Below are 27,672 nucleotides of genomic sequence, written 5' to 3' on the forward strand. Positions count from 1 at the left end.
TGCTTGTGAATCTCAAAAGTTCTAGAGTTGTTGACGAGGCTAGGTAGGCTATCTTCATATTGCAGGTTAACTCTAATTTAATCCAAAAACGTCACAACTGTCTGACAAAACAGTTGGGCGTGAACGTCATTGCAGTCAGAAGAGCATAAAACGGTACGTGGTGAAATGCTTTATAGCTGACAAATACTACATGGGGGGGGTGCTGTAAAAGAACAAATGTGTCATGACTGAGACCTACAGGGGAGGGGCAACACTTCTGTAAACACTGGGTGTCATGATGTCATGCTGTATACGCATACTTGTCACTTCACAGAAAAATTGCGTTCACATTGGAAGTTCAGCTTTGGTATGTATATAAAAAGATGGGATTCGACAAAAACACAGACTTGGGAAACACACCCTACAGTGTGGCAGGCCATTTTTTTTCCCCATGTGTTGCTATAAAGGCACAAGAAGAGGCCACCACATAGGTTTCCTCTTATGTTGTCTTGTAAAAGTAAATATTCTTTGGAAGCATGCTGACCTGAAGTCTTATGTTGTGTATGAGGACTAATATACGATGAAAAGTCTGCAAAACGATTTTTAAATCAACCCCCAACGTTCCAAGCCTAGACCATTGGACCCTCATTTAACATAGTTCATTCCGAATTCTACATTATTATAATCTCAGTCAGGCACAAAACATTTACCATGAATTACCATCATCAATGTTCGACTGTCTTGCTAAAATGCTATGAATATATATTTCTAAAAATTTGATTTCAGCAAGTACAACACACTTATTAAAACTTCATTTCACATTTTGTTTTACATGACTTGTCAAAAACGGGAATCGGGTTGAAGCAATTCTGCTTATCTAGTCACGTCCCAATTTCAACCAAGGTTTCACTACCAGACACACAATCTACATTACACACGACATTTAAAACGATAAAAACAATGTGTCCGACAACAACGATAAAGCCCAAAAGCTACTGCCGTCATCGGAAAATCTTGTGTTAGTCCTGTAAACAAATGTGACTCTCAAACTACAAGGGCAGATTTTGTGTGTCTCCTTCAAGACTGTCAATGATTGGATCTTGCAGTAGTATCACAGATGCGGCTTTGTCAACAGGAATCAGCTGATGGATAATTCGCCTAACCTGATACCATGGCCTTGGTGATGCATTCCTGCAAAACCCCTGAGAATTCTGCTATGAAATTGGAAACTAGTTAAAAAAAAAAAACAGACACAAAAGACTGACCATAATGACATCATGTATCAAAGCTAGAAAATGAATTGCCGGAAAAACGATGTTTCATCCCCAGTTTTCCTTTTTTGCGGTCTTGTAAAAGTACAGACTGAGCATTATGTGTGATTGATAGACATCACACTGAAATGATAAACTTAAGCTTAAACACTTACCTTTTTGAGCCACGAAAAGTGCTTGTAGACATCAATGGGAGTCTCCATGCTCCCAGCCCATTTCTGCCCTGTCTATTTCCTCTAGGATTTTATCTCAGCTGGTTAGAATGTGAGGCTCTCTCTCTCTCTCCCTCTCTCTCTCTCTCTTACGCACTCCCTCTCTCCCTTTGTGTGTATTCAGACCAAGCCGACATCATGTAAATCTTAAGTTTGAAGAAAGTAATGTCAAGTGTGAAAAGGCATGACTTCAATGTTCATTATCATTTTTTTAAGATCTCTGCTGTCTGAGCAGAAAACTCCCTCCCAGTCCTTCTTCTTCCTGTTACTCTTATCTTCTTCAGTAAGACTGACCTGTTTTTGTCTACATTCTGTCTCTCGATTTTCCCCCGTTTGTGTTCGTTTTTAACCCTTTTATCAACAAATACTTCATTCCTTGCTTTCTTTGCTTTCATGCACTATTTTCTCAGCTTCCTTTTTGCCCTGCTGCAGTCTGTCTTGCGGCCAAATGGCCAAGCCCAGAAAGAGGGGGTGGTCAAAAAGGTTTTGCCTGTTTTGTCATCTGTTTGTGACCATCTTGGTTCAAAGTCAGCTTCTCAGACGTGCCTGCTGCCACACACATCTGCTAAGCATGTCATACAAGTCAATTCACATTTGTAAGCGTGATATAAGTGTTTCACTCTTATTTTTTTATCCCACTTTGTCTCATAATCATACTTTGGCTTCCTTTCTGTGCCCCCTATGGAGCCACTCAGAAATGGTCAGTTATTCATCTCATGACATCATCAAGGGAGGAGACCTACATTCATAAAAACTGCCAATAAAAGATCAGCTGTGGAAAAATCATGTTTTTCCCCTTAAAGCTGCATTCCGCTGGAATTTGAGTTTGTAATTGCTGCTGCCACTGGCAAAAATTGCAATTTACGTGCACGATGCACCTTCTCGTATGAGCACGAGTGAAAACTCAACACAGAGGCTACATACGTTTTCCGATATTTTTAAGCACAGTTTTAATGTTCAAACTGCACGTTCAACTACAACTGCAATGTTAGAGTGGCTTACAATAGTAGTAATTATTGACCATTATAGTGGTGCTTAGAGAAAGAGGTATTTGGTATTAAAGGTTTGAGAATAGGCATGGATCAAATGAGAGTCAGAAGCCGAGGCAGGACAAAAGCAGTGTGACGCCTGTGAAATGTGTGGTTAGAAGTGAGAGTCCAAATAAACAAGAAATGTGGTGAGCTGCAGGATTAAGGTGGGGCCTTAAAGTGTAAATTCTGGCTCTTTTTAGAGAACCGGCTCCTTTAGCTGACTCTTTCGGCTCCAAACAGCTCTTCAGATCGTTCATATTATTGAAGTTATACAAATATGAATGTTTTTGTAAAAAAAACAAAAAAAAACTTGTTTATTAACTAGCTTATTTATTTGCTCAATTTAGTGCTACAAAAATATTAAATACAAAAAACCTTAGTGAATGGCATCTAGCAGAATCATCCTCAGGTTGCCTGAAAATAATGCAAAGTACTTAATGTTCAAAATGGATATCAAATTGAAGACAAACAATTTGGAGGGGGGGGGGGGGTCCATTGCACAATAAATTCATACTCATTTACTCGATGTTGAAAAACAAAGATGGATCAACTTCTGTTTGAAACAATGCAGGATTTTAGAAGCTGCTAAACTGGATCCACCTTTCTCTTTCAGCCAACTAAAGTATCTTATACATCCTGTCGAACTGCTTTCTAGGGAGAAAACAGCAGCCTCTGCAGGTCAACACAAGACAAAAGAAAAAAACAATTTTATGTCTCTCAACCAGTAAAAACAAATGGAAGTTTATGAAACCTTAAATTCAAAAGAATAAAAGAGACCACGGAAATAGCTTATTAAGAACAAGAGCAGTTGTGAGAGGTCACGCAGGAAAACCAGTGGTTAGAGCAAAGGGGCCGAGGGACAGGAAATTGGTAATAGTCTACTTGAGAAGGCCAACCTCAAAAGAAACTTTCTAGACCAGCCTGTTTTAGATGCATTCCCACTGCAACACACATTCGGATTCAAATCATCAGAAGTCGTCAATGAAGATAACATGCATATTTGTTTTTGTTTTTCTTGAGGGAGGAAGCTGGATTACCCAAAGACAACCTACACAAGCACAGGGAGAATATGCAAACTCCACACAGAAAGGCATGAGCCTGGATTTGAACCCCCAACCTCAGATCTGTAAGGCCAATTTACTAAGAATTTGACATATAGATTCACTTATGAAAAAAAAAATTAGCAGATTGACAAGGAACAAAAAAAAATACATGGTTCTGGAAATAAATAGCCTTTCTGTTGCACAATAGCAAAATTCCTCACCTCCCTCTGACCATCCAGCTGACCCTGTCCAACCGGACTGCAACTGACAGACTTTGGACTGTGAAAACACTAAATGATTGATTACTGGATAATTTGCACGGCTTGTTCCTCGATTAGTAACTTTTATTTCCAACTGAAATTTACTAACGACAAGTAAATGTATGTAAAAGTACTATTAACATGTAGGTAAAGCAAAAGCAACATGATGAATGAACAGCTATAAAATAGCTTGTGGCTATTTACGTTTAAAAAACAGTTGACTGACCTCCGTGAAAACTATCCATATTAACTTTTGTATGGTAAATTATGTGTTCCCATGTGAAACTGGACAAAACTACTATTATTGAAAGAGACATCCAGTATTGCCAAACTTACCTTGAAAAAGTATATTATTGCTTTAAAAAAGAAGTCAACCCAAACATTTTTTTTGTTATTTGTTGGATGTGCTCCCTCTATTCCAAACAAGGCATTGAGATTAATATTGGTCTTGTGGAATATGGGTTAAGCCACAAAAATCCCAATTTTTTTATTATTTATATTTCAAAGAAATGTCTTTTCTGGATTTCATTTAACATAAATGGGATGGTTGTTCCCTTCCCATGGGCTCACCACCTGTGGGAGGGGCCAAAGGGGGATTCTGAAATGCATCACAATCCAGAAGTTAATATTATTGATTTTTTTTTTTTTCTTTTTGGTGAGGTTTTAAAAGAACTACTGTGGCTGCCCCGTTGGCCTGCCCTCTGCAGGCCACTGCCCTGACATATGAAAAATGACAGTTGAGCAGGATTTGACATTCAAGGACGTACGCGACGTACTCACATCTCCACTCTGGAGCCAGTCTTTGAGAGCCTCCGCTGTATCTGTGGGCAATTGTGCTCTGAGGCGCTCTCTCTCTTCCTGGTTTGGTTGGAGCTCCAAAGCAAGTTTGAGGTCTACAGCTAACTGAATAACCCGCAGAGGGGTGTGGCTCACGACAGAACCAAGGTCATACGCGCCATTAGTGAGCTCCAAAGCTGTTGCTTTTGAACCTGGAGGTGTATGTGGTAGAGAATAAGAGGAGAAAACCATTCAGTACTGGGGTAAAACTGGAATAGCTTAAATTGATTAGATAAACCGTTCATGAGAATATTAGGTTGTTCCATACCTGCAATTATGTCATCCATCTGCTCCAGAGCTGCCTCGAGCATGTGACTAGCCTCAGTTTCCATTGTAATGGTGGGTAGCATTTGACCTCAGATATGCATCTGTCGAAAGGACATTAAAAAAGTTATTCAATTAAGAAAAAGAAATGAAGTTGTTGTTTATTTATTTCACTCATCAAGGAGCCGGATCATGCCTGCTCGACTTGATGGAGCTTTCAGCCATGTTGAAATGCTAATTCCTCACAAAAATAAGGAATGTGCACAGCCAAAAAAAAAAACACTTTTTCCCTATTGCATTCATGTAGAGTAGTCAGTGAATTACAGATATATCTTTTTTACATTAAACATATGAAGAATAAGCCCTGTGTCAACCAATACCATTTAAAAAGTAAATAATATTTTCCTTAATCATAATGGTTGAATTATTCTACATTGGCTTTGCTTGAATACACTATTATGCTGTTTTCCTTCACTCTGACTTTGGACTGCCATTTTTCTCTTCTCCTCCTTTAAGGCTCCCATCATGTCATATTGTCATGCCAATTTAGAAAGACATCATCATGAAGGACGCAAGGGGGAGGATGTGATGTAATCTTGCTTTGGGGAAATCATGCCCCCTACAGATCATCCTAATGCTCATCAACATTAGCGACAATACACTATGACAGCTCACACTGACAATCTGCACAAAGTCAATGTACTGTACAGTAACATGCTGCCATTATAACTGTGATTCCATCATATTTTTTTGTCAAGTTCACTAATGGCACTAATTTGTGAAGGGTTGCTCATGGTGCACTATAAGACCATCATATTTTTACTGAAACGCAAGAGTGAGGGCACAATTTATGTAGACTTGACCAAAACCAATGCCACAAAAGAACCCCACACAGTGAGGTGTGTATGTGTAATACATGTAAAAAATTAAATCAAAATTTTATATATATATATATATATATATATATATATATATATATATATATATATATATATATATATATATATATATATATATATATAAAACATTCACACACCATAGTAAAAACCTCACACACAAGTGAAATGCTTTAATACACACAATTGATATGTGTTCTCACACACACAACTGAAATCCTTCTACACACACACTAGTGAAATGTTCTCACACACTTTCTGCTACCTCGGAAGGAGACAAATTACCCAATCACAAATTTGCTGGCTCAGTGACTTCAGCTTGTATAACAAAAACAAAACACTTACTATGTCGCATGAAGGAAAACGAGAAGTTGTTTGTGGTGCCATTTTGTTTGAATCAATGCTGAGGAAATTGGTGGTAGGCTTGCAACATGTCTGTAGTGTACCTTTTAATTAAGTATACGCACTTCGAACTTATTTTGTTGTATTCTATTAGTGCAACTTGCACATCATTTTATGTGGCCCGCAAAGAAAAATTGTGCATCAAATTCGTGTGTCATTACTAGAATTGCAAATCGTCTTCACTTTTAATAATATATATATTTTTTTTAAATATTTGACCAGTTCTTACTCGTCTGATTTGAAAACCAGTGATTTGTCAGTTTGTTTTGTAGCTTTTACAGTATATAATATGAGGTGCTCATACATTTATTTGGGTTGACAGTCATCATGGCCCTCCGAAAGAAGCTATGACTACAACGCGGCCCGCGAAAAAAATGAGTTTGACACCCCTGGTTTAATAAATCGACAAAGTACAATAGCTATGTGTCTGTTACCACTGGTGGAGTGATTAAAATAGGTTCTAACTGGCAATTAGAATTGGCTAACGAAGCTTACTTTACCATAGATGTGCAGTTGTGAAAGTTAAACCAGTTGTGCTTTGCAATAGTCTCTTTAAAGTTGGAAAGGGTTGAGAAAAAAAAAAAAGTTTGTGGCTCTGGTCCAACCACATCCTTCAAATGAAGCTTTGGCCATTTTAGCAGACTGCTTAGTCTGGTTACTTGGTTACGGTCTATCTGTCTCTCACACAATGTAGTTTTCATTGATAATTTGAATGTTTGTATGTCTGTGACCGTTTACGACCTTACAAATGCTGCTGAAAAATCAACATTCAAATCCTCACCAACCTTCGCCGCTCAGAGAAGATGATTTGGTGCTCAAGGATATGACAGAGAACATACAAATCCTAAATGTCAGAGGTGGTGTCCTGATGATGTTAATTGGTGAAGAATCTGGTGTCTCCTGTTGGCCTCACGACGCACATACACATGCACACACAGTTTGTGTTTAGCGCCCGAGGCTTAGGTTTGGCCTCTAGCTGGTGACACTAATCCAAACAGGCTACGTCAAATGAGGAGAAATGCCTCACACATATATTCCTTTTGTGTGGATGTTTAGCTGTGACTATTTTGTGCTAATATGTAGCAGTTCCTGTCCATCACAGAGGTTCCCATGCATCGTGAGACTCACAAATTGCCCTTGGTGAAGAAGGTTTTGGTAGAACTGAAATTCCAAAGGTGATTGGTTTCTATTTGCAAATCACTGACATCGCTGTAGATGTTTGACTAGCCAAACATGGTTGACGTTATACAAAAAAAGAGAGGGTGTAGTTTTTCAAGACTTTCAGATCTTGCCCTTAAGTATTTACTCCAAATGACACCTCTTAAATTTGTTTGCAATTAATAAGTATTCTAAATGAATCGTAAACTTAATGGGATCTTCAAACATGCTTTGGGGTTGAGGTCACATGACCATTTTGCACCATTTCACCTGTTGAGATGTCGAACTTCCTCAGATTCTAAAAGATTAAAATTTCAGATGATATCTTTACTTGCTATTGGAATTTACCAGTGGTCCATTTCCTCATAGTTTGGGATCAATATTTTTCCCGGGGCACTGGTTGCTATGGCGCTTTGAAAGTATTGTATGTGGCAAAACCTTAAACGCATTTGTTCTCAAAACCAGAGATTTCAAACTGCCAACATTTTAACTGCCTAACTTTGTCAATGTTTGACGTGATTTCATGTATAATACATCATTTTAAAGGCGATACACAGAGAGAGAGAGAGAGAGAGAGAGCGAGAGAGAGAGAGAGAGAGAGAGAGAGAGAGAGAGAGAGTGGAGCAAGAACACCCGCGAGTACCTTTGTTGGAATAGCTTTCATTTTGATATGATGCTATCCAAATAAAGCATCACATTCCATGACTCCATCAAAGTTAACTGGTGGGAAAAACCATTGCACAATTCCATAAAAAAAAGTAGTATGTTCCACAAGCAAATGCAAACACGGTAATAAAACTTTACATACAACACTATCAGCTCACATCATCCTCTGCAGAAATGCATATTTTAAAATGTATTTGTTGTACTATTTAGGCACCGAGGCTACATGAGACTATGGTTACACACATAACCTGCTCCACAGCAAGCAGACAACATCACAAAGATCAGGTGACAGGGTAATGTTCCAGTCACAGAGAAGGAAGTTGTGTCATGCGTCAATGTGTCATTAGCTTTGAGTACTGTCATGAGTTTACTGTGTTTTCTGTGGTTGGAATCGATATAAATGATTGGTGTTACGATCAGGTCATGCTCAATAACTTGTTAATTATTGTAACTGCGTTTGGTTCTATTCTTATTGTATATATTCATAATTTTATTGCACCAAATTACAGCAATATGTTTCGACTAGTTGCAGGATTGGTTCTTCTGAGAATGTCGTCCTTATGAAAGAAAAATTAGTACTGCTTGAAATTCTTAACCGAATTGAAAAATCAAAGTGAATTCTGAATCGAATCAAATTGGTTTTGTAAATCTGAGTCGATCATGAAAGATGCTCATTTCCTCAATCTCTTATAAATCAGACGTGGAGAGGATAATCTTTGTGAAATGGGGATAAATTCATCCATCCATCCATCCATTTATTACAATTGCAAATGTCTCTGGACAAATTTGTGGAACCTATTCATTAAATGTACTACCTCTGAACGGGGACCATTAGTTCTCATAAGTTCCCAATCTTCAAAGTGGGCACTAATATTAAAAAAAGACTTTACACCCTGTATATATGAGTGCACCAAATTTGAGAGGAAACGATATGAATATATCAAAATATATCAAATAACTTAAAAATTTCTCCGATCCGTACTTGCAGCCCTCATTGAAATAAATTATAGTCCACCATTTGGCATCTAAGGAGGGTTAAGCAGTGCACCATCAATGCTGTATAGTGGAGATGAAGTGTTGCAAACATGAACATTGTGAGTCGGTGAAAAGAATACTTGTCGAGCTTTCCAACCCACGCGCATCCACAAGAAGCCTACTGTCCCAGTAGCTACTTCTTCCGCCAGCCCAGGACTAAGCTCATCACCATGGGAGACAGGACCTTCCAGTCAGTGGCCCACGAATCTGGCACTCACTACCGGAGTCCCCGAAGGGTACTCAAAGTTTGGAGGCATTCAAAAAGCATCTAAAACTTCTCTTTTTCAAATCATTAGGTTTTAACCATCATTCATTTTAATTCATTTTACTTTGCATTTCTATTGCTTTTTAATTCCATGATCCACTCGGAACATAATGGAGGTCACCCAGCATGCAGGAATGGATTGTGTTCCACTGTAGCCAAAGTCAAGTCATTTATGACTAGTATATTTTTTCTGTTTGAGCTTTAAAAAAACAGAGTCGAGTGGGTAATATCTTTTAATCTTTTTCGTGTCTTGCACTTTCAACCTTTTTTCATCCTTGCTTCCCCATTCTCAAATTTCCTTCCCACTTTTCCCTCTGTTGACAGCATAGCAGATAACAGCTAAGAACTGCAGTCATGTCATTTTGTGCTTCTTTCTTTCTCTCTTTCACTTTTTACCCTCCATCCCTGCAGTAAGCAGAGGATTAATTCTTGCAGATTAGCAGCACGACTTTGTTTTCACAGGTGCAACAACCAGATTCCCTCTTTCTCGCCGACGCCTATCTTTTTCATCCTTCTTCAACAGTTCAGCTCCCAACAGACGGCAGTCGATTTCTTTTTGTTTAAAACACATGATTGCGTGAGAAGATGCAAGTTAAGATGACACACAAATCATCTGATCCTGTCTAGCAAAAGACAAAAAGACTATCAAAGGGATTTCTTTGATCAGAAACAAAACATGCTTTATAACGGTTTACTGAAGAACCTTTAAGCTTTTATCTTGCACCGCTCCATGTTAACAGCCATTTTATCATACGCTGTTTTTAAGTCCTGATGCCGTTCCCTTTAGGCCAGTGATTCCTTTCAACTTGTTCGCATTTAAATGAGCTTTGCTACAGAGATGTCCTCTCAAGTCCCCTGTGTTGTTGTGTGTATGCATCCCTGGTGTTAGATGTGGCAGATCTTCAGCTAAAGGGAGCCACTCATTAGTTTTTATCTGCACTACCTCTTATTGCCCCCCCCAAAACGTATATAGGCTTTGTCTTGCATGTCAGAAACTGATGATGGGCAGTTACACAGCATGTGTCAGTGCAACAACACTTCATTTTGCAAAGCTGACAGTGCATGAAAGAGCAAACAGGGCTAAACCTTCGTTGTAATAAAGTTAAAAAAAAAACTCTATTCTAGGAGTTGCAATGACTGAGACACAAGACATAAAGTAGGCAGTGGGCAATATATTATATACTATACATTATATGTGTGTGTGGGGGGGGGGGCGTGCGTGCGTGCGTGTGTGTGCGTGTGTGTGTGTCAGTGCAACAACATCATTTTCATTCTGCAAAGCTGACAGTGCATAAAAGAGCAAACTGGGCTCAACCTTTGTTATAATAAAGTTAAAGAAAACTGTATTCTAGGAGTTGCAATAACTGAGGCACAAGACATAAAGTGGGAATATATATATATATATATATATATATATATATATATATATATATATATATATATATATATATATATATATATATATATATATATATATATATTAGGAGTATTTATATATATAATTATATAATTACTATATAATACTATATTATATATACTATATAATATATAGAATTACTCCTAATTATTAATAATGACTCCTAAAATTTTAAAATAATTCCTGATCATGCGTTATTATCTGCTATTACCTACCCCTTTTCAACACCAGGCATTTTCAATGTGTTCACGGGGTTTAGTTTGTTTTTACTACGCTCTCGAAAACTTTTATTGTATCCTATGTCAGCTTCGCATTATTTTACAATAGTAAACATAAGGCAAACGTCGCTTCGTTTTACTTACATAGGCGTCACCTCGAGACGGTTCTCGGATTAAATCCTTAAATATGTTCTTTTGGAGACTCCTCCCGATGAAATGATCGCGCCCAGGCGGAAACAAAAACATTCCCAAAGTGACACAACAGGGTGTCGCACGCAAGGTGAGCGGAAGAGTACAGTACACTTGCCTGCCGTGTCGTCGCTCAACTGAAGCGCAAGCTCCATCAATTCCACTTGCCATGTGACAGCCATGATGCATTCATGAACGCCTCGGAAGTAACGAGGTCGTCACTTCTCATCCTGTTCGCGATACAATAGAAAATTCGACTAAATTTAAAATGTTAATAACTTACATTACATTGAAAAACAAAGCTAATGAAAATAAATCAAATTTACTGCAGAATTATCCACAAAACTCTTTTGTTAAGGTCAGACACTATTTAATACGCCAGTGTTGTTTTTGGTTATTAATACGTAATATGCGTCAGCGTAAGTGCTTGATAATCGCCGCTATAACAAATTCACAATCACTCATGTGGGATGTATCTATTTTTTTTATTTTGCAGGGACAGTGTACATGAATGAACCTTTCTGTAAATGCAAAAGAAATTAGCCAATTTATTTGTCATCCGTCGCCCCTGACGCAAGTGTGTCAAGTGTCTTGACACAACTATGTCGTACCATACGTGGCACGGACAGATGTAGAGATGATGTATTGTAGTGTTTATAGTAGTGTCTTTCAATAATATTGTGGAAATTCCGATACGACAAACAGTATAAACTTTACCAAGTATAATGACAAAAACGACTCGTGGATTTATCCGACTCAACGCTGCCATCTAGTGGTAATCACTGGCAACTCATAGCACATGAGTTTTTTTTATTTTCCAACTCTGATCGAACACATTCCTGTTATCACTTTATTACACAGAATGACAGTCAAATTATATTTGGGGTCATTAAAAACTGGGAGACATTTGGGCTTCAAAATTCTTGAAAAAAATACAGGGTGGATGACTATTTGATCCAACATATGAAGTAGGTCTCGGAACGAATTAACATCGTATGTAGAGGTTTGACTGTACATCAATAAGTTAAAACAAGGTAATTAATTCCTTCGACTTATTAATTTCCTTAAAACCAGCCATGCCTTAAAATATACATCTGTATTTAATTATATTTTGCTGTTTAAGAGACCAACTCCTTCAGGGTGTCCCCCGGCTACTGCCCGATGACTGCTGGGATAGGCTCCAGCACGCCCGCGACACCCCGTGGGGACAGGCTGTATCGAAAATGGATGGATGGGTGTTTAAGAGACGACCAAACGTTTATTTTGAAAATTAAAAGCAGCTTCGATATACTTCCGATCACCGAGCTGGTTGTCGAAGTCCCGGTGAGCGACTCTCAGTGGCCACACGCCGCGCTCTCGCACGCAAGTTGCCTCTGCATTCCGTTTGACTGAAGGCTTTATTGGCCGACTGTATCCCCGTCATCCTTTCGCCATCGTAAGGCTCTTTCTGATTGGCCAGGGGTGAACCAATGGCGCTAGCACTACTGCCATTGGTTGGAAAACTAGGTTAGTGGTCCGACAGGCATGACGGTGAAGAGAAACTAGGTCACCGAATGAAAATCGTTTATGTCACAGTTCTTGGACTTTCTACAACACGTTACCTAGTGGCCTTCAATGGATAATTAAATCCTAGCGGACCAAGTGTAAGTATGACATGAAAACCAGCATGCGTACTCTCTCCGTTGTACATCGGAGACTTTTCTGCTTCTCCGGGGTTCATCCATGATGTATGTCGTCGTTGTTTTCCCAGCGTTGGGAAGGAGGGACATTAGCTCGCTGGCCAATTCTTGACAGCGTTCCGCGGCTAATCGTCAAATACTATTACTGGTCAATTGGACTAAATGTTAAGAGTAGCGAAATCAATGGGAATTACTCATATTGATGACAATTGAATCTTTGAAGAAAGCGCCGTAATTTAAACCCCCGCTTGTCCAGTGCTAACGACCAGGTGACCAACAATGCTACCTAAAGCTAAGACGCTAGCTGTGTAAACAGGCCGTAGTGAGCAACTAGTGCACGTTTTCTTCGACAGCACCTTCTCTGTTTCGAAAACTTAAAAAATTTAGCAGCCCACCCTTATCCCCGAAATGCCTCGATACAACAGGCTCATTTAGTCCTGAAAATCGTGACAGATTTGGTTTGCACTGGCTGTGGAAAAAAAAAATGACGACATCAAGGGGCGCTCCTCTCTGCAGATGTTTACATTTGATGTTGATCAATTATGTGTTTAAGATGTAATCATACTTGGTGTTTAGTGCTGTATGGTCTTCGAAGGGGACTCTTGATTGATTTAAGATCTTCGCAGGCTGACGTTTTAGTGTTAATTTGGTATTCATGCATTTGAAGCTGAGAATTGATGATGAAATTTTGTTCGTTTTGGGTTATACGCATTACCTGGTAATTAATAATCACAGTCCGTGTCATGCATTATTTATAACGACATTTAGCCAGTTCTTGGAGAAGAAAGCATTCAGTTTTGTTTTATATAATATATAATATAGAAATTTTTTTCAACTTATTGTTTTAAGAAAATAGAGCTCTGTTGTGAGCTTCAGAGTGTCAGTTTAATGGTCATAAAAATCTGAACTGCAAAAAGCTTTGTGCTGCTTGTAGCGCACAAGCTAAACTTTAGTAATCACATTATTGTATTGTCACGTGAACTGCCACAGATATTTTTTGTGATCAGAACACAGTTTAATTTGGGTCACATTCAAGTGGGTCACAATACATAGGCAATGATATGGTCCAAAATTTGTTTTTTAAATGATAGATTATATATTGGTGTTGTGTGAACCACCCTTGTCAGAAGTATGTATTAAGGGTGGAACTGGATTAAAATATTTCAGGAAATGTGCACTGCCAGGTAAAACCACTTTTAAAAAAAAAAATACTGACATCTGAACAGAATTTTACAAGATTATTATAACAACAAATGTAATGTTTGGTTTCATATTATAGCTTTCCTGACATTTGCAAAAAAAAATGTTGTATGGAAATAGTTGGCTGTGGTGTAAAAGCTACACTGTAACATATTAAGTCTTAATATGTAATCATTAATAATTAAGAGCTTTGTATAATATTTTGGTCACATTTAGCAACATGAGAGGCTCACAATGTTAATAGCAGTTTTGATGTTATTCCACGATTGTTGTTTAGTGAAACAACTTTTATGGACTATCATAAAAATGGACAATGTTCAGTGCAGTGAAGTTGTCCACACCTTTGCATTTCTGGTTTTACAGGCAGCAGATCATTAAGTGTGCCAAATAAAGACAACAACCTTTCTTTTTTAATTTCAATATGAATATAAATCTCATCGGCCGAACTTGGGAGTAGTCAAAACTTGAATGTTCAATCTTCTATTCCCAAATTCCGTGTATTGCTTCTCATTGCTTCTTCATATAGCTTTCTTCCTGTATTACTGGTATCATTTGAGGTTATTCACGCTCCCAAGCATGCTGAAAGCATATTAATAACGCCTAGTGTTTGTTCGCTGCCTTTTCTTCACTGTTTGAGTAATGTCCATTTTCTCTCATTTTACTACAACTACTCTCAGAGATGCTAAATACGCTAGTGCGGATGATAGGAAATTGTGATTGTAATCGTCAGAGATTTGGAAACTCCTAAACTGTGCTAAAGGATGCCACGTGAAAGCACCATTCACTCAGGTTGCGATAAACGAGCAGCATTTTTAAATTACAATTCCACAAGACAGGTAACTTAATGAAAAGGCTTGGTGCTTAAAATGCTACTGCAATGCAATGCAATGTAATGACTTTTCATCTCTTTCCAGAGTTACACAGGCTTCACCTTGTACCTAAGGATCAGAGCACATTACCTTCGTACCAGAGACCACACGAGATTAAAGCCGACTGCACTGCTCTGTACTGGATACGACTCAGCTAGTCAAGGAGGCCTCTTCCTGGTTCTTATCAAGGTAACTCAAGTGGCTTAGTAACTCATGTTCTTACGTAATTGTGTACCATATGTGTAAGGCTGGGCAATTATGGAAGAAATAATTGTTATTTAAAATGATTACCGTATTAATTTATTTTAAATCTTTGCATGGACTCATGAACCATTCCAACACTAATGTAGAACATTCTTACAGTCAGACGTTTATTTTTATTTTTATTTTTCATGTTTGCAGTTGTGGGATCGAGAGTGGATGGAAGGAGATGATTTTAACACAGAGGCTGTGATGAACATCTGTGGTGAGTGTGGTTTAATAACCTGACATACATAAATCTTCAAATTTTAAATGAAATTTAAAATTTAAAAAAGAAAAATGAATAAATGAAACATTTTGTATTCACAAATAAATAACAACAAACTAAATTTACAGTGAAAATGCTCTTTGTTTTGGTATTTATCAGTTATAACATTCCAGGCTTGGGCCGGTTTGATGGTTTATCATGGTTTTAAAAAGTTAAAGTTAAAGGTTACGTAAAGGTTGATTCATTGATTAGTAGAGATGGAAACAGGTTAGGCAGTTTAATACAAAGAAAAGAAAAAGAAAGAGCAATTGTTCTCTTTTCTGACAGATGACCTGATGGCAGACCAAAGGATGGACATCTCCTCTACAATGACTGACTTCATGTCTCCCAGCTCTACCGACCTCATCTCGAGCTCTATCAGCACTCCTGGCATGGACTACACTCGGAAAAGAAAGGGCAGTACCACCGAATACCAGTAAGTAAAGAAGGAAAAATACAAAAGTATGCTTATAGGTACAGTGCGTATACGGCTTTGATTTGTCAATGTTCAATCATTTAAAAAAAAAACATTATCAAGAATTTGATTTTCATTCGCTAGTCCATGTTTAATGAGGTGCAAAGTCCACATTTTGACAAGCAGATCAAGATTGCTTACTTAGTGCCATAGTGTGATGAAAATTGAAAGTCTATTGACATTAATACACGACAACTGACCAATCAATGTGTTTTATTACAGAATCGATGGCTTCTCATTTGAGTAAGTTCAACAATCACAAAACACCAAATATGTTGTATATTTTTTATTTACTGGTATACTTACTGTACTGAAAATGATTGTTCCAAGCTTCCCCGTACTGTTGCATTTCTTTGAATGTTCTTGAAATCAGTATTGTCTCTTTTCCCTCATTAGTGACATGGACCCAGACAAAGATAAACTGGGAAGGTAAGGTGTCACTATTACGTTTTTTTTTCAACAGAAAAAATAATGTGCGCTTAAAATACATTGGAATTTTTGTCTTGTGATGTTGGCAGTATGAGTCAAGGAATTATTTGCTTAACCTACAGACTCACGTAGTGTATTTCCTCTTAAAGGGACACGAAACCGATGATGGTTCATTAACTCATCCAGTTTATGGTATTAAACTAGTACCGTAATTTCCGGACTATAAGCCGCGACTTTTTTTCCAAAATTTTGAACCCTGCGGCTTATAGTCAGGTGCGGCTTATATAAGATTTTTTTCGTGATTTTTGTGATGACTTGATCACTTTTATACACTCGTAAAATGGCTGTGGACCACTGTTGTGCGGTATCTTGAAGAAAAAAAACAACAACAAAAATACTATTTTGAAACACTACTATGGCTGCTGCTTATTCTGGCTGTGTTGCTTGTGACTATTATGAGCTTTAGTAGTAATGCACGCTAGGTGACCTGCGTCAAAGGGATCTAAACCCTTTCTCTTAGAGATTACACAAAGCAGTGGCGCTGTTTGGACCATCTGCATTGTATTAAAACCCAATCAATCAGCATTTAAATTCAATTCTTCTGACATTTTGCTCACCAAAAACAAGTTGTAATGAATGTGAACTTTTAATGCATTTTATTCAGAAGGTTACTTTGAACTCTGAGGCTTAAATGGCGGCCAGGCGTATTTATGGATTTTTACGGCTTTCTGTGTACTGTCTTTCTTTATAAAAAACTCATGTGCACGTGCGGCTTATAGTCCGGTGCGGCTTATGTAAGAAAAAAACTAAAATATCCCTGAATTTTAGCTGGTGCGGCTTATAGTCCGGTGCGGCTTATAGTCCGGAAATTACGGTATTTAAAAAAATGGTTTAAGTTGATTGTGTTAGATTTTAATTTCACTAAAGATCACCCCTTGAAAAATATTCATCTAATCTTTTTTTTAATTGTAAATATTTTTCTCTTTTCAGTGACCAACCAGGCCGAATAAAGAATGCCAGGTATATAACTTATTTTATTTTTCCCTATACAGGTGTGTTTTCTTTTTCCACCCACAAAAATGTTCCTTTTCCCTAATCATGTGTTTGTGAAGAAAATCATTAATCAGAAGCTGAACTTTAGATAGATCAGGCGATTATGGTCGTGTTGAAGTCACAGACCGGTCAAAATTATTTTTCCAGCGATTGATTAGTTAGTGTGCACAATTAAAATAATTGCAAACATCAGTGGAATCTGATTCCCTGAAAAAAGTTCTAAGCTGATTAAATATTATAATAACGATATACCCTCACACCAGGGGTTGTGAGGACTTGCAATATTTTAAATGAATAAATACATCTAAACAATTAATTATTTATGTGATAATGCATTATGGATTCATCAATTGTTGCTCTAATTCAAGTGATGGAACAAATGGAGTGTGTGAGAAATGTCTCCAACTTATGCAGATGAATTTCAGGTAGGTGTTAATTATAACATTTCCTCTATGCTTCTTCACAGAGAGGCTCACAGCCAGATTGAGAAGCGTCGAAGGGACAAGATGAACAGCTTCATCGATGAGCTGGCGTCACTGGTGCCCACATGTAATGCCATGTCTCGTAAACTGGACAAGCTCACAGTTCTTCGCATGGCTGTTCAGCACATGAAGACACTCAGAGGTTAGAATGGACTCCATCAGTTATAGAATTATTTGGCCAGATCTGGAAAGGATATTCAATAGAAATGTTTTTAAAATAGTCCTGGTTTTTAGTAACTGTATTTACTCTTTCATGCAGGAGCAGCCAATCCATACACAGAGGCCAACTACAAGCCATCCTTCCTTTCAGATGATGAGCTGAAACATTTGATACTAAGGGTGAGTTGACGCAGGGCATGGGGCAGTTGCCGGTCTGATTGTTAACCAGTGTTTTAAAATGTCAAGGTTTCAGTAACCTCTCAGACTCTTCAGACTGATTCCTATCGGATCGGTGTAATTTGTTGATTTATGCCATAGAAAATAATGATCCTTAAACCAAGCTAAATGTTTTCTTCGGGGGGTGGGGATGTTGTTGGTGTACTTGTTTGTTAGGCATTATATGTTGAACTGTTTCCAAAATGTAAATATTTGTTTTAATGTATTATCTTTTGTATACGGCAGGCTGCTGATGGTTTCCTATTTGTGGTTGGATGTGATCGGGGAAAGATTCTTTTTGTTTCGGAATCAGTTTACAAGATTCTTAACTACAGCCAGGTATGGATTTTGTGTGCGTGGGTGCGTGCGTAATGAGTGACTAAGTTTCTGTGTTGCTTTCTTTTTTCAGAATGACCTCATAGGTCAGAGTCTCTTTGACTACTTACATCCTAAGGACATCGCCAAGGTCAAAGAACAGCTGTCTTCTTCCGATACAGCCCCTCGTGAAAGGCTCATTGATGCTAAAAGTAAGCCAGTCTCTAGATGCTCACAAGAATGCTGTCTTGCTTTGAGAAATTACAACAGTGTTTTTCAAATAATTTTTTAGCATATTCATTTTTGAGGTAGTATAATGTTGATTTTTTTTTGTGTGTGTGTGTAAATTTGCAGCTGGTCTTCCAGTCAAGACAGACATCACACCTGGACCGTCCAGACTTTGTTCTGGTGCCAGACGGTCATTTTTCTGTAGGATGAAGTGCAACAGGCCATCTGTCAAAGTAGAGGACAAGGACTTTCCCTCAACCTGCTCAAAGAAAAAAGGTAGAGTTTTGCAACAATTCTATATACTTGAGCATCCTGTCCTGGAATGAATTACTTTTGTTTATTTCTTGGCATTTTTTTTTTTTCCTTTCTCATCATTGTCTTGATATACTTTGTACACCAGTTTTAGCTGCCACGTCATGAAAACTCTTGTTCTTTTTGCCCCTCTTTAAAAGGCCACATCCTTGTTATAACCAGGACTCACACTTCAATGAGCACTTAGCATTATACAACAAAGGAAGTTGGCCTCCTTAAATGCCCATCTAATCCAAAAGATAGAAATGCCAAAAAAACTATCAGGCTAATCATCTGGAAAACCGTTCTCTGTGGCGATCCCTGAAGGGAAAAGCCGAAAGGAGCCACCACTAGTGTATTTTTTGTACCAGTACATGACAGCAGGACAATTGTGTTACTGTATTTTTACGGTACACGCCAGTTTTCGGAAGTGGGCAATTTACCATATTTTGCCTGTCCGTCTTTTGTCCACAACCTGGCCACTCTTCCATCATCTTCAATCCGCCCTCATTCATAATATAATCGTCTCTCCACCCTTGTAATTTTAAAAGCTCTTCCGATATTGCTTCTGTCACTGGTCCGCCACTCTATCCTCCCGAGAAGAGATTCAAAGTTTACTTTCACCAGTGGATCAGTGGCATCATGATCACAGTGTGCATGATGTCCCACACATCTGCTACAGCTAAGTTTGAAAGTAAACAATCCGCTGTTAGCATCCATTGACAAATAAAGAGACTGAGTGGGTGATTCAGTTCTAAGCGCTGACTCAGAATGACACACGTCCGCATCACACTAAACCAGACCGAATGCTCCTATGCTAAAGCATAACCCATAAAATGTGAAATATATGATAGGACATAATTGATCATTTATTTTGGTGTATAAATTCCTTACATATATTGTTACATTTCTCTGTTGTATTCTCATCACAGCTGATCGCAAGAGCTTCTGCACGATCCATAGCACTGGTTACCTAAAAAGTTGGCCGCCTACGAAGATGGGTCTTGATGAAGACAATGAGCCCGATAACGAAGGCTGCAACTTGAGCTGCCTGGTTGCCATTGGTCGACTACATCCACATATTGTCCCCCAGCCCAGCTTGGCAGACATCAGAGTGAAGCCCACTGAGTACGTTTCCCGGCATGCCATAGATGGCAAATTCGTCTTCGTTGACCAGAGGTGAGTAACGCAATTCATCAGATCAAACATTAGTAGTTTGAATAGTTTATTTCTCACCACTTTCCCAAGGCACATGTTTGGAGGTGGTCAGGGTGGGCCGTAACTGGCAGCCACACTTCCATCACTGTGCCCCTGGAACCGTGGCTACAGAATGTATTTTTTATTTGATCACCACCAGTGTGAATGTATGAGTGCACAAATACTCTGAAGTGCCTTTGACAAGTCTAAATCATTTTGTTGTTAGAGCAACAGCCATCCTCGCCTACCTACCCCAGGAGCTGCTGGGAACGTCCTTCTATGAGTATTTTCACCAGGATGACATCAGCCATCTGGCAGAGTGCCACAGACAAGGTATTTGGAAAGGCCTCGGTCTGATGAAAAGTCGTCATGAACAAATCTGTTGGGCTGTAGTCACTTATTGGAGCACCGTAGACTAAAATAACAGAGCGAAAGAGCTGAAGTCCCATAAATCGATTCATTTTCTTATTCTGTTGATTCTTGTAGTGCTGCAGATGAGAGAGAAGATTAACACAAACTGTTACAAATTCAAGATCAAAGATGGCTCATTCATCACACTGAGGAGCCGATGGTTCAGCTTTATGAACCCCTGGACCAAGGAGGTGGAATACATAGTCTCCACGAACACTGTTGTGTCGTAAGTGGAAGAGGACAAATACAAGATGTCAGAAAGTCTTGTTTTGAAACCGATCATTTTCACATGATTGTCTCTCACTAGGTGTCCTATGATCGAAGGATCAGAATACACTCAATCTGCTGCATCCCCACAGAGTATGGATAGTGTTCTCCCTTCAGAGGGTAAGCTTCAAATGCTGTAGAGCACAATATAAACTGCAAGCGTTGCCATTGTCGGGCATTACTGACCCCTGACTTGTGTTAAAACCTTGCTCTTCTCTTGACGCTGACCAGTAGGTGGAGGAAGACGGGCATTGCAGACGGTGCCTGGCATTCCCGGTGGCACAAGAGCAGGAGCTGGGAAAATTGGAAGAATGATTGCAGAGGAAGTGATGGAGATCCAAAGGTAAGAGCATGATCCTATTGTGATATCATCACTATATTAATCAAGGGGATGCTTCTTAACAGAAAACAGGACTGTGGTAGTTGCACGTCACAAATATTGTTGTGAGTTTCTGCACAAGCCTTCTCTACCTAGCCCAAAGTTAAATGTGCCAATGTGAACGACACGTGAATTAGGACAAATTAGAACAAAACTTTATTGTAAAATATATCATCCTATACGTGGCAGCTGCGTTTCCCTGTGAGTGGCATGTATAGTGTCTGGAAAGCTTTATTTTCTTATTCCTTTTAATATTTTATTCTTGTCAACAAATAATTCACTGTTTTGATTGTAGGATCAGAGGCTCCTCCCCATCCAGTTGTGGTTCTAGCCCGTTGAATATCACCAGTACCCCTCCGCCGGACACCTGCTCTCCTGGGGGAAAGAAGGTAGCACACGTGCGCGATACCTACTGGAAAATAAAATCTTGAAAAGCGCACACATTACATAAAAAAAAGCTCATAAACATAATTATACCCTTTACACCCATAATGGGCCAATCATGCGAACTAAAAAGGAGTCATTAATGCAGACCTTATGTATGAGATCATGTATGCTCCTCTCATCAGCTATTAGTCTCCATGCCAAGACAAAAAAAGCATGTCTTGTAGAGGTATACCAGGTATCATTTCATCTTCTAAATCAAGGAAAATAAACCACTGTTTATTAACTGCGAGGATAAGCAGTTCGGAAAATGTATTATGTGTTGATGGCTAATTTATTTGAAAATTGTCCAAATTCCTGGAATTTCAGCAATTAATAGTATCCAATTTCTGTAGTCCTTCATGAAAGCAGACTTATTGTATTTGTGTTGAATCAAAAAAAAAATTGCTAACGGAAAGAGAAATGTCATCACATTGTGTTTGTACAGTCACTGATACTTGTCATTCTAATAGATTCACAACGGAGGGACTCCTGAGCTGGCCAGCACCGGGATCCTTCCTGGGCCTGATTCTGTCGGCTACCCCTACTCCAACCAGTCCATTATGAGTGAGTCTCATAGTCACAGATTTCAGTCAGTCGCGATGGATATATTCCAACCCACTCTATTTCGATATAGGTTTACCCTTGCCAGACGCTTTAAACATATTCAAAGCAAATTAAAATCATTGCATAGTGGCGGTACACTGTAAGATCTTCTTTCTGCTCACACTCGGGCTAATTGTCTTCTGAATCCTTCAATTCAGGCGACAACTCCCACCTGAGTATAGACATCATGGACGACCCTGGCTCGAGCAGCCCCAGCAACGACGAGGCGGCCATGGCTGTCATCATGTCCCTTTTAGAGGCAGATGCTGGCCTAGGCGGCCCAGTGGACTTCAGTGACCTGCCTTGGCCTTTGTGAAGACGTTGAAGGGCATCTCGCAGAGAGAGAGAGAGAGAAAGAGAGCGAAAAGAAAGAGTACACCCCCATTCAGCACCGGTAGAGAGAGTTCAGTCAAGAGGAAATCGCTTTCCTGTTCCATTTTATTTTCTGTTTCATCCACTGTACCTGCCAACTTCTCTGCAAAAGTGTCATTCGTGGCATTCAGAATGAAGCAGAAATGAAGAATTAAACGGAAGAAGAGGATTCCCGGAGCCTCAAGATGATGCCAAATGAAGGCATTTCCATGACATATGTACAGATGAGCACTTTTGCAGTGATGGTTACTTCCACAGTTGAACTTTGTATAAATAGAGCGGTTAATTTAGGTGTGCTGACAGTCAGTTTTCTTTCTAACACTGGCTCTGGGCTTCTCTGTCAGCTGCTGAGCCCCAACCCACATCAAACTTTGAAACATTCAGCCGATCCAGTCTCACAGGTGGTGTTAGTCCTCCGACTGTGCAATGTGGTGTTGGTGCCCGTTCAAGTTGACATGGAGTAAACAGTCACAACTCGTTGCTCAGAAGACACTCGACCCCAAGAATTCCACGTTTTTTTTTTTTTTTTTTCCAGTTGTGTGTATATCCGAGGAAGACATCCAGGTGTGTCTGAGTTGGAATGACTCGTTCAAAAACTCATGCTTAGTGCTCCTTTTGAAGCTGAACTCCTGATGGGGAAAGGAAATAGTCATGGCCCTCTTGTAACTCTTCCACAAGCAAACAAAAACGTTGGAATGTGACAAGAGTAGTAGCCTTATGTGTTTTAAGGCTTACGTCAGACTCTGTGCTGACCAAAGACAAAAAAAAGCAGTGCTTCTCATCATTCAGTTTGACATCTGTGCATTTTGTCCATGCAAAGATTTTCTGGCAGGTAATTACCATAAAACACAGACATAAAAAGCCCTCAGTTCTCAGTCCACTAAATTGCCGTCATTTAATATCTGTTGGTGAAATCTTGTTGAGTCAGTTCTTTTTTTTTTTCTTTAGGACTCTGCATTCGGCATTTAACAAACATGTTAGGGCCACGCTGAAAAGAAAAGTTGTAATATACAAGTAATTTGTATCTTTTTGGGGAGGGGGGCAAAAGAATGTTCAAGTATCAAGTTATTTTTGGAAAACCAAGTAGTATAAAATGTTTGTGATGAAAATGTTTTAATATAGAGAACAAAGCTAAAGTCATTATCTTAACATTACTACTTTTTGTGGCTTTATCTCCCTCACAGTATCACTTTATTTTTGAAAGTATAGTCATATTTTTTCAGAAGGAAAAAAACCCATATATAATCTCTTAATCAAAGAAAAAGTTGAAATGCTGTGAATATAAACGTCCATATGTACTCTTGCGCGTATGAAGTCATATTTTGGGAGAAAAAACTATAAAAAACAATGTAAATAAATATACCTTAAATATTTACGGAATGTATTTTGTAAGCAGAAAAATCTATCTTATAAATTGTCATTGTCGATGGGAAAAAAGTCTATTTGTCAAGGACCAATTGGCAATATGGATTCCCACATTCTCAAAACTGTCAACTTGTTCACGTTATGACTTCATGCATGTAAGAATGTATTTGCAGAATTTTTCAAATGTGTTGGATTATTGCAATTTTTGTACTTGTTAAATTACAACTTTATGCTTGTAACATTGAGTTTGAATTCTCAGTGGTGTTCAGTGTGGCCCTAATATTCCTTTGTACACTCCCAGCCGGGGTAAAAAAGAAACTCTTGAATTTGTTCCATTTAGCTCTTGATAACACAAGCATCAGGGCAAATTATTATTTTTTTTTTAACGCTTTATTACTTACCATCTAACTGAGGGGAGTTGAAAATAATACAAACCAAGATCCAAGTGCATGTAGCCGCAAAGGAAAAGTGCAATGGGATTACGTACATTACACCTACTGAATATTTAATGATTAATTCTTGAAAGATGTCCGCGACTTCATTTGAGATTCCATTGGTTATAATGAAATCTCGATACGACCTTGTCACCTGGCTGCTGCTACAAGCCGTGTCCTTTAAAGCTTTGATTTGAAATGAGATGTCAGGAGGGGGTTAGCGTGCGTCGCCGCCTGCCCGTATGGAGACTTTACAGTACAACACTTCTGTACATCCAAAAGGTTAAATATGTACTTGAAAAAGTGTTATAAAACATTTTATGGCATGCACCACTAGTCAAAATGGAGGCATTGTTTTGCATAAGATAGTAAAACCACATGTTTTTATATGTTGCAATTAAATGTAATGAAAGAAAATACTGAGATTATCAAAATACAAAAAAGTTCGTATTGTACTACAATCATATTTAGTGCTGTGTTTTTGCTGTCTAGGTATTTAATGCCAAGATGGAAAAGTGTAACGACTTGGAAAATCTCATGACGGCACAAGATAAGAAAAAGAAAATGTTTTCTCCTCACGACCCAAACGCACTCTATTCCGTTGCAACGAGCCACTATATTATGACTGATTGCATTACTACACAGCTCTTACTTATCTACGCAACTCTACAACCACAAATACCATCTTTTTAAATCTACCTCTGACTGGCCAATTAAAACTTACCTTTTATAAAGGCATAATTTTGCATCCGGCTGTAGTATTGGTGACCGTAAAGTATTGTTACACGTGGTCATAATGTTTTGGCAGGTCAAACTTAACTTGTGTTTAAGAACATGACAGATACTATTTTAATAAGCCAAGCAGGTAGTCAAAATATCTTAAGTCATTTAGTTTTTAGATACTTCCAAGATTATCAATGTAAAACTGTGCATGGTTGTTCCATTTGCCGCAAAGAGCAAGACTTTTTCCACCACTATCCAAACATGAATTCAAAAATTACTTTTTGCAACAGGCCACTAAAGCTAGTTCTCTCCATACGGGCAGTTATTTATTTTTATTTTTTTATGATTGCTTGTGCTTCTAAGTTTATAATTTGACAGCACTCATAACATTGTCAGCACAGTCCCCATTCCGAACCCAAAAGACAGATGGTAGGTCGCTCAGCTCAGCTCAGCTGATGAGGTTGTCCACTCTTTGTCTGCTGTAGTGTTTCTTTTCTGTGTTTTAAACGCTAGACACTACAATAAAGTATTCCCCATGTCGATTACCCATCCCCCACCGGACAATTATGTATCAAACTATAAATATTATGTTAAGAGTATACTTTATGCAAATATGAGTATGATGAGTGTATTGTATCAGCAGTGAAATATTTTTAAAATAAAACTATTTGTTTCTGTCAGTTTGGCATTGTTTTTTTTTTCTGAAAAGTCTTCAGCTCTGCAGTTGTTTTTTGTCAACCCTCAGCCAATCAAGCAGCTCCATAGAATTTTTGTCTCTATGAACATGTCCTCCAAAAATGGAACTGAGAAGTTGTGCGTGGAATGATATATGGTCTAGTGATGGAAAAATTAAGCTTCAAATCTGCTTCATGAACCACTTGTTGTATACTTTGGTTATTCTAGAATATTTATGTGTAAATACATAAGGGCCCGCCCCCAAGTTGGTGTAGCAAACCAATGGATCAGCCCCAATACCTAGGGGGCGGGGTGGAATCCAGTAGTGTAAGGGGCGGGGTGAAGCGAGTTAGGGTTCCAAAGTAGGGTTTAAACCTAGGGTTAGGGGCTTTGGTCTAACACTGAGTGCCAAAAGTCCCAATGATCGTGAGCAGCAGGGGGGGCCCCATTTCAACCCCTTACACTGAGTGCCAAGCAGGGAAGAAATGGGTACCATTGTTATAGTCACTGGTATGACTCGGCAGGGGTTTGAACCCACAACCTCCCAATCTCAGGGCGGACACTCTCCTCTTCGGCCACTGAGCTGGTAAACACTTGTATCGTAGTATAACACTTATAGTCGTTTTTAAATAACGTGTAGACCTATATACGCCTAAATATTGTTATCCAATATATCTACTGTAATTTCACATTAGATTGCTGGTTTGAAATTTGCTTTTAATATTATTTTTAATAAACATTTATGTTCAAACTTGTCTGGCGTCTTATTCCTTGTTTTTATATTGGCCAATTAAAACATAAAAATCAGACATTTGGTTAACTGCTTTATATGACAATATGTGTAGGTACACTACACGAGGTTAAAAAAAAAGAGAATAAATAAATAAAGGGTTAACAACAAAAGCCTTTCCTTGCACCTGGGATCGAACCAAGATCTTGCCGAGCAAGAGTCGGCTATTTCGACCGGCAGTCTATAATAGCTTGCACTGTTTTGTACGAGCGATGTGTATTCCAGTTCTTTTAAGTGAACTGAATCTTTAGAATCGGTTCACTCAAAATATTTGTTCAAAAGAATCGTTCACCAAATCGTTCGCTACAGTTTCTTATTTATTTATTTTATTATTTTTTTTACCTCGTGTAGTGTACCAAAATATCCCATAATTATCTGCCTAAATAATTGTGACTAATTTAAAACTATTCTACTTGTTAATACCTACAAAATAATATATTCTAACCGGAGATTGCATTGACCTAATTTTGACATGGTCCTCGTTTACATTTTGCATTTGACACTGACAGCTGTCAAGTGCCACGTTAGGGCTCTTCTTGTGTAAGTTTTATTTATTATGAGTTTTCTTTTGTAAGTTTAACTTTGGGTACTTCTAAAGTGTCATTTTAAATTGTACTTTGCTAGGTGTTCGTGTACACAACCTGTTGTGATGACATCTGCTGTGGAGTCTTCAGCTAGTCGCTTGTGAGCTGCTCAGTGGGACCCAAAAATTTTTCAGATCTAGTCTTCTTGTGAGCTGCTCCATAAAACCATACATGTTCCATGGCCTGAGAGCAAGGTTTCCATAGGGTAGTGGTTAGTGCTCTGGCCTGTCACGCCAGCGACCTGGGTTCAAGTCTCAGTGGGACCCAAAAAATTTTCACTGATCTTGTCTTCTTGTGAGCTGCTCCATAAAACCATACATGTTCCATGGCCTGAGAGCAAGGCTTCCATAGGGTAATGGTTAGTGCTCTGGGCTGTCACCCCAGCGACCTGGGTTCGAA

The 27,672-nt window shown here is 38.6% G+C and overlaps 2 protein-coding genes across 14 annotated transcripts in view; one reads left to right on the top strand and one right to left on the bottom strand.

Moving 5' to 3' along the window:
* Positions 1–11,305, bottom strand: part of ppfibp2b (PPFIA binding protein 2b) — a 33,918-nt gene extending 22,613 nt beyond the window's left edge. For 6 of the 13 annotated variants that reach the window (XM_068651075.1, XM_068651074.1, XM_068651070.1 and 3 more), the window contains exons 1-4: positions 11,099–11,298; positions 4,902–5,001; positions 4,577–4,785; positions 3,758–3,826 (exon numbers count right to left, since the gene is read on the bottom strand). In XM_068651075.1, the coding sequence (XP_068507176.1) occupies positions 3,758–3,826; positions 4,577–4,785; positions 4,902–4,983 (360 nt within the window). In that variant the 5' untranslated portion in view covers positions 4,984–5,001; positions 11,099–11,298. Of the gene's footprint in view, positions 1–1,405; positions 2,771–3,757; positions 3,827–4,576; positions 4,786–4,901; positions 5,002–11,098 lie in introns of those variants that run through there. The other 7 variants (XM_049722662.2, XM_049722658.2, XM_049722671.2 and 4 more) reach the window with 5 other exon arrangements.
* A 1,314-nt stretch (positions 11,306–12,619) lies between these two features.
* On the top strand, positions 12,620–25,904 carry bmal1a (basic helix-loop-helix ARNT like 1a). Its single transcript, XM_049722818.1, has 20 exons — positions 12,620–12,786; positions 14,937–15,080; positions 15,294–15,357; positions 15,688–15,835; positions 16,097–16,117; positions 16,271–16,303; positions 17,294–17,323; positions 17,823–17,980; positions 18,098–18,177; positions 18,460–18,552; positions 18,623–18,740; positions 18,883–19,032; positions 19,980–20,226; positions 20,471–20,577; positions 20,731–20,881; positions 20,963–21,042; positions 21,154–21,265; positions 21,597–21,690; positions 22,198–22,291; positions 22,489–25,904. Exons 3-20 carry the CDS (start codon positions 15,312–15,314, stop codon positions 22,644–22,646), a joined length of 1,920 nt encoding a protein of 639 aa, XP_049578775.1. The 5' UTR covers positions 12,620–12,786; positions 14,937–15,080; positions 15,294–15,311; the 3' UTR covers positions 22,647–25,904.
* Positions 25,905–27,672: the final 1,768 nt, after the last annotated feature.

Source organism: Syngnathus scovelli, chromosome 6 (assembly GCF_024217435.2).
Source record: "Syngnathus scovelli strain Florida chromosome 6, RoL_Ssco_1.2, whole genome shotgun sequence".
Lineage (NCBI taxonomy): Eukaryota > Metazoa > Chordata > Actinopteri > Syngnathiformes > Syngnathidae > Syngnathus > Syngnathus scovelli.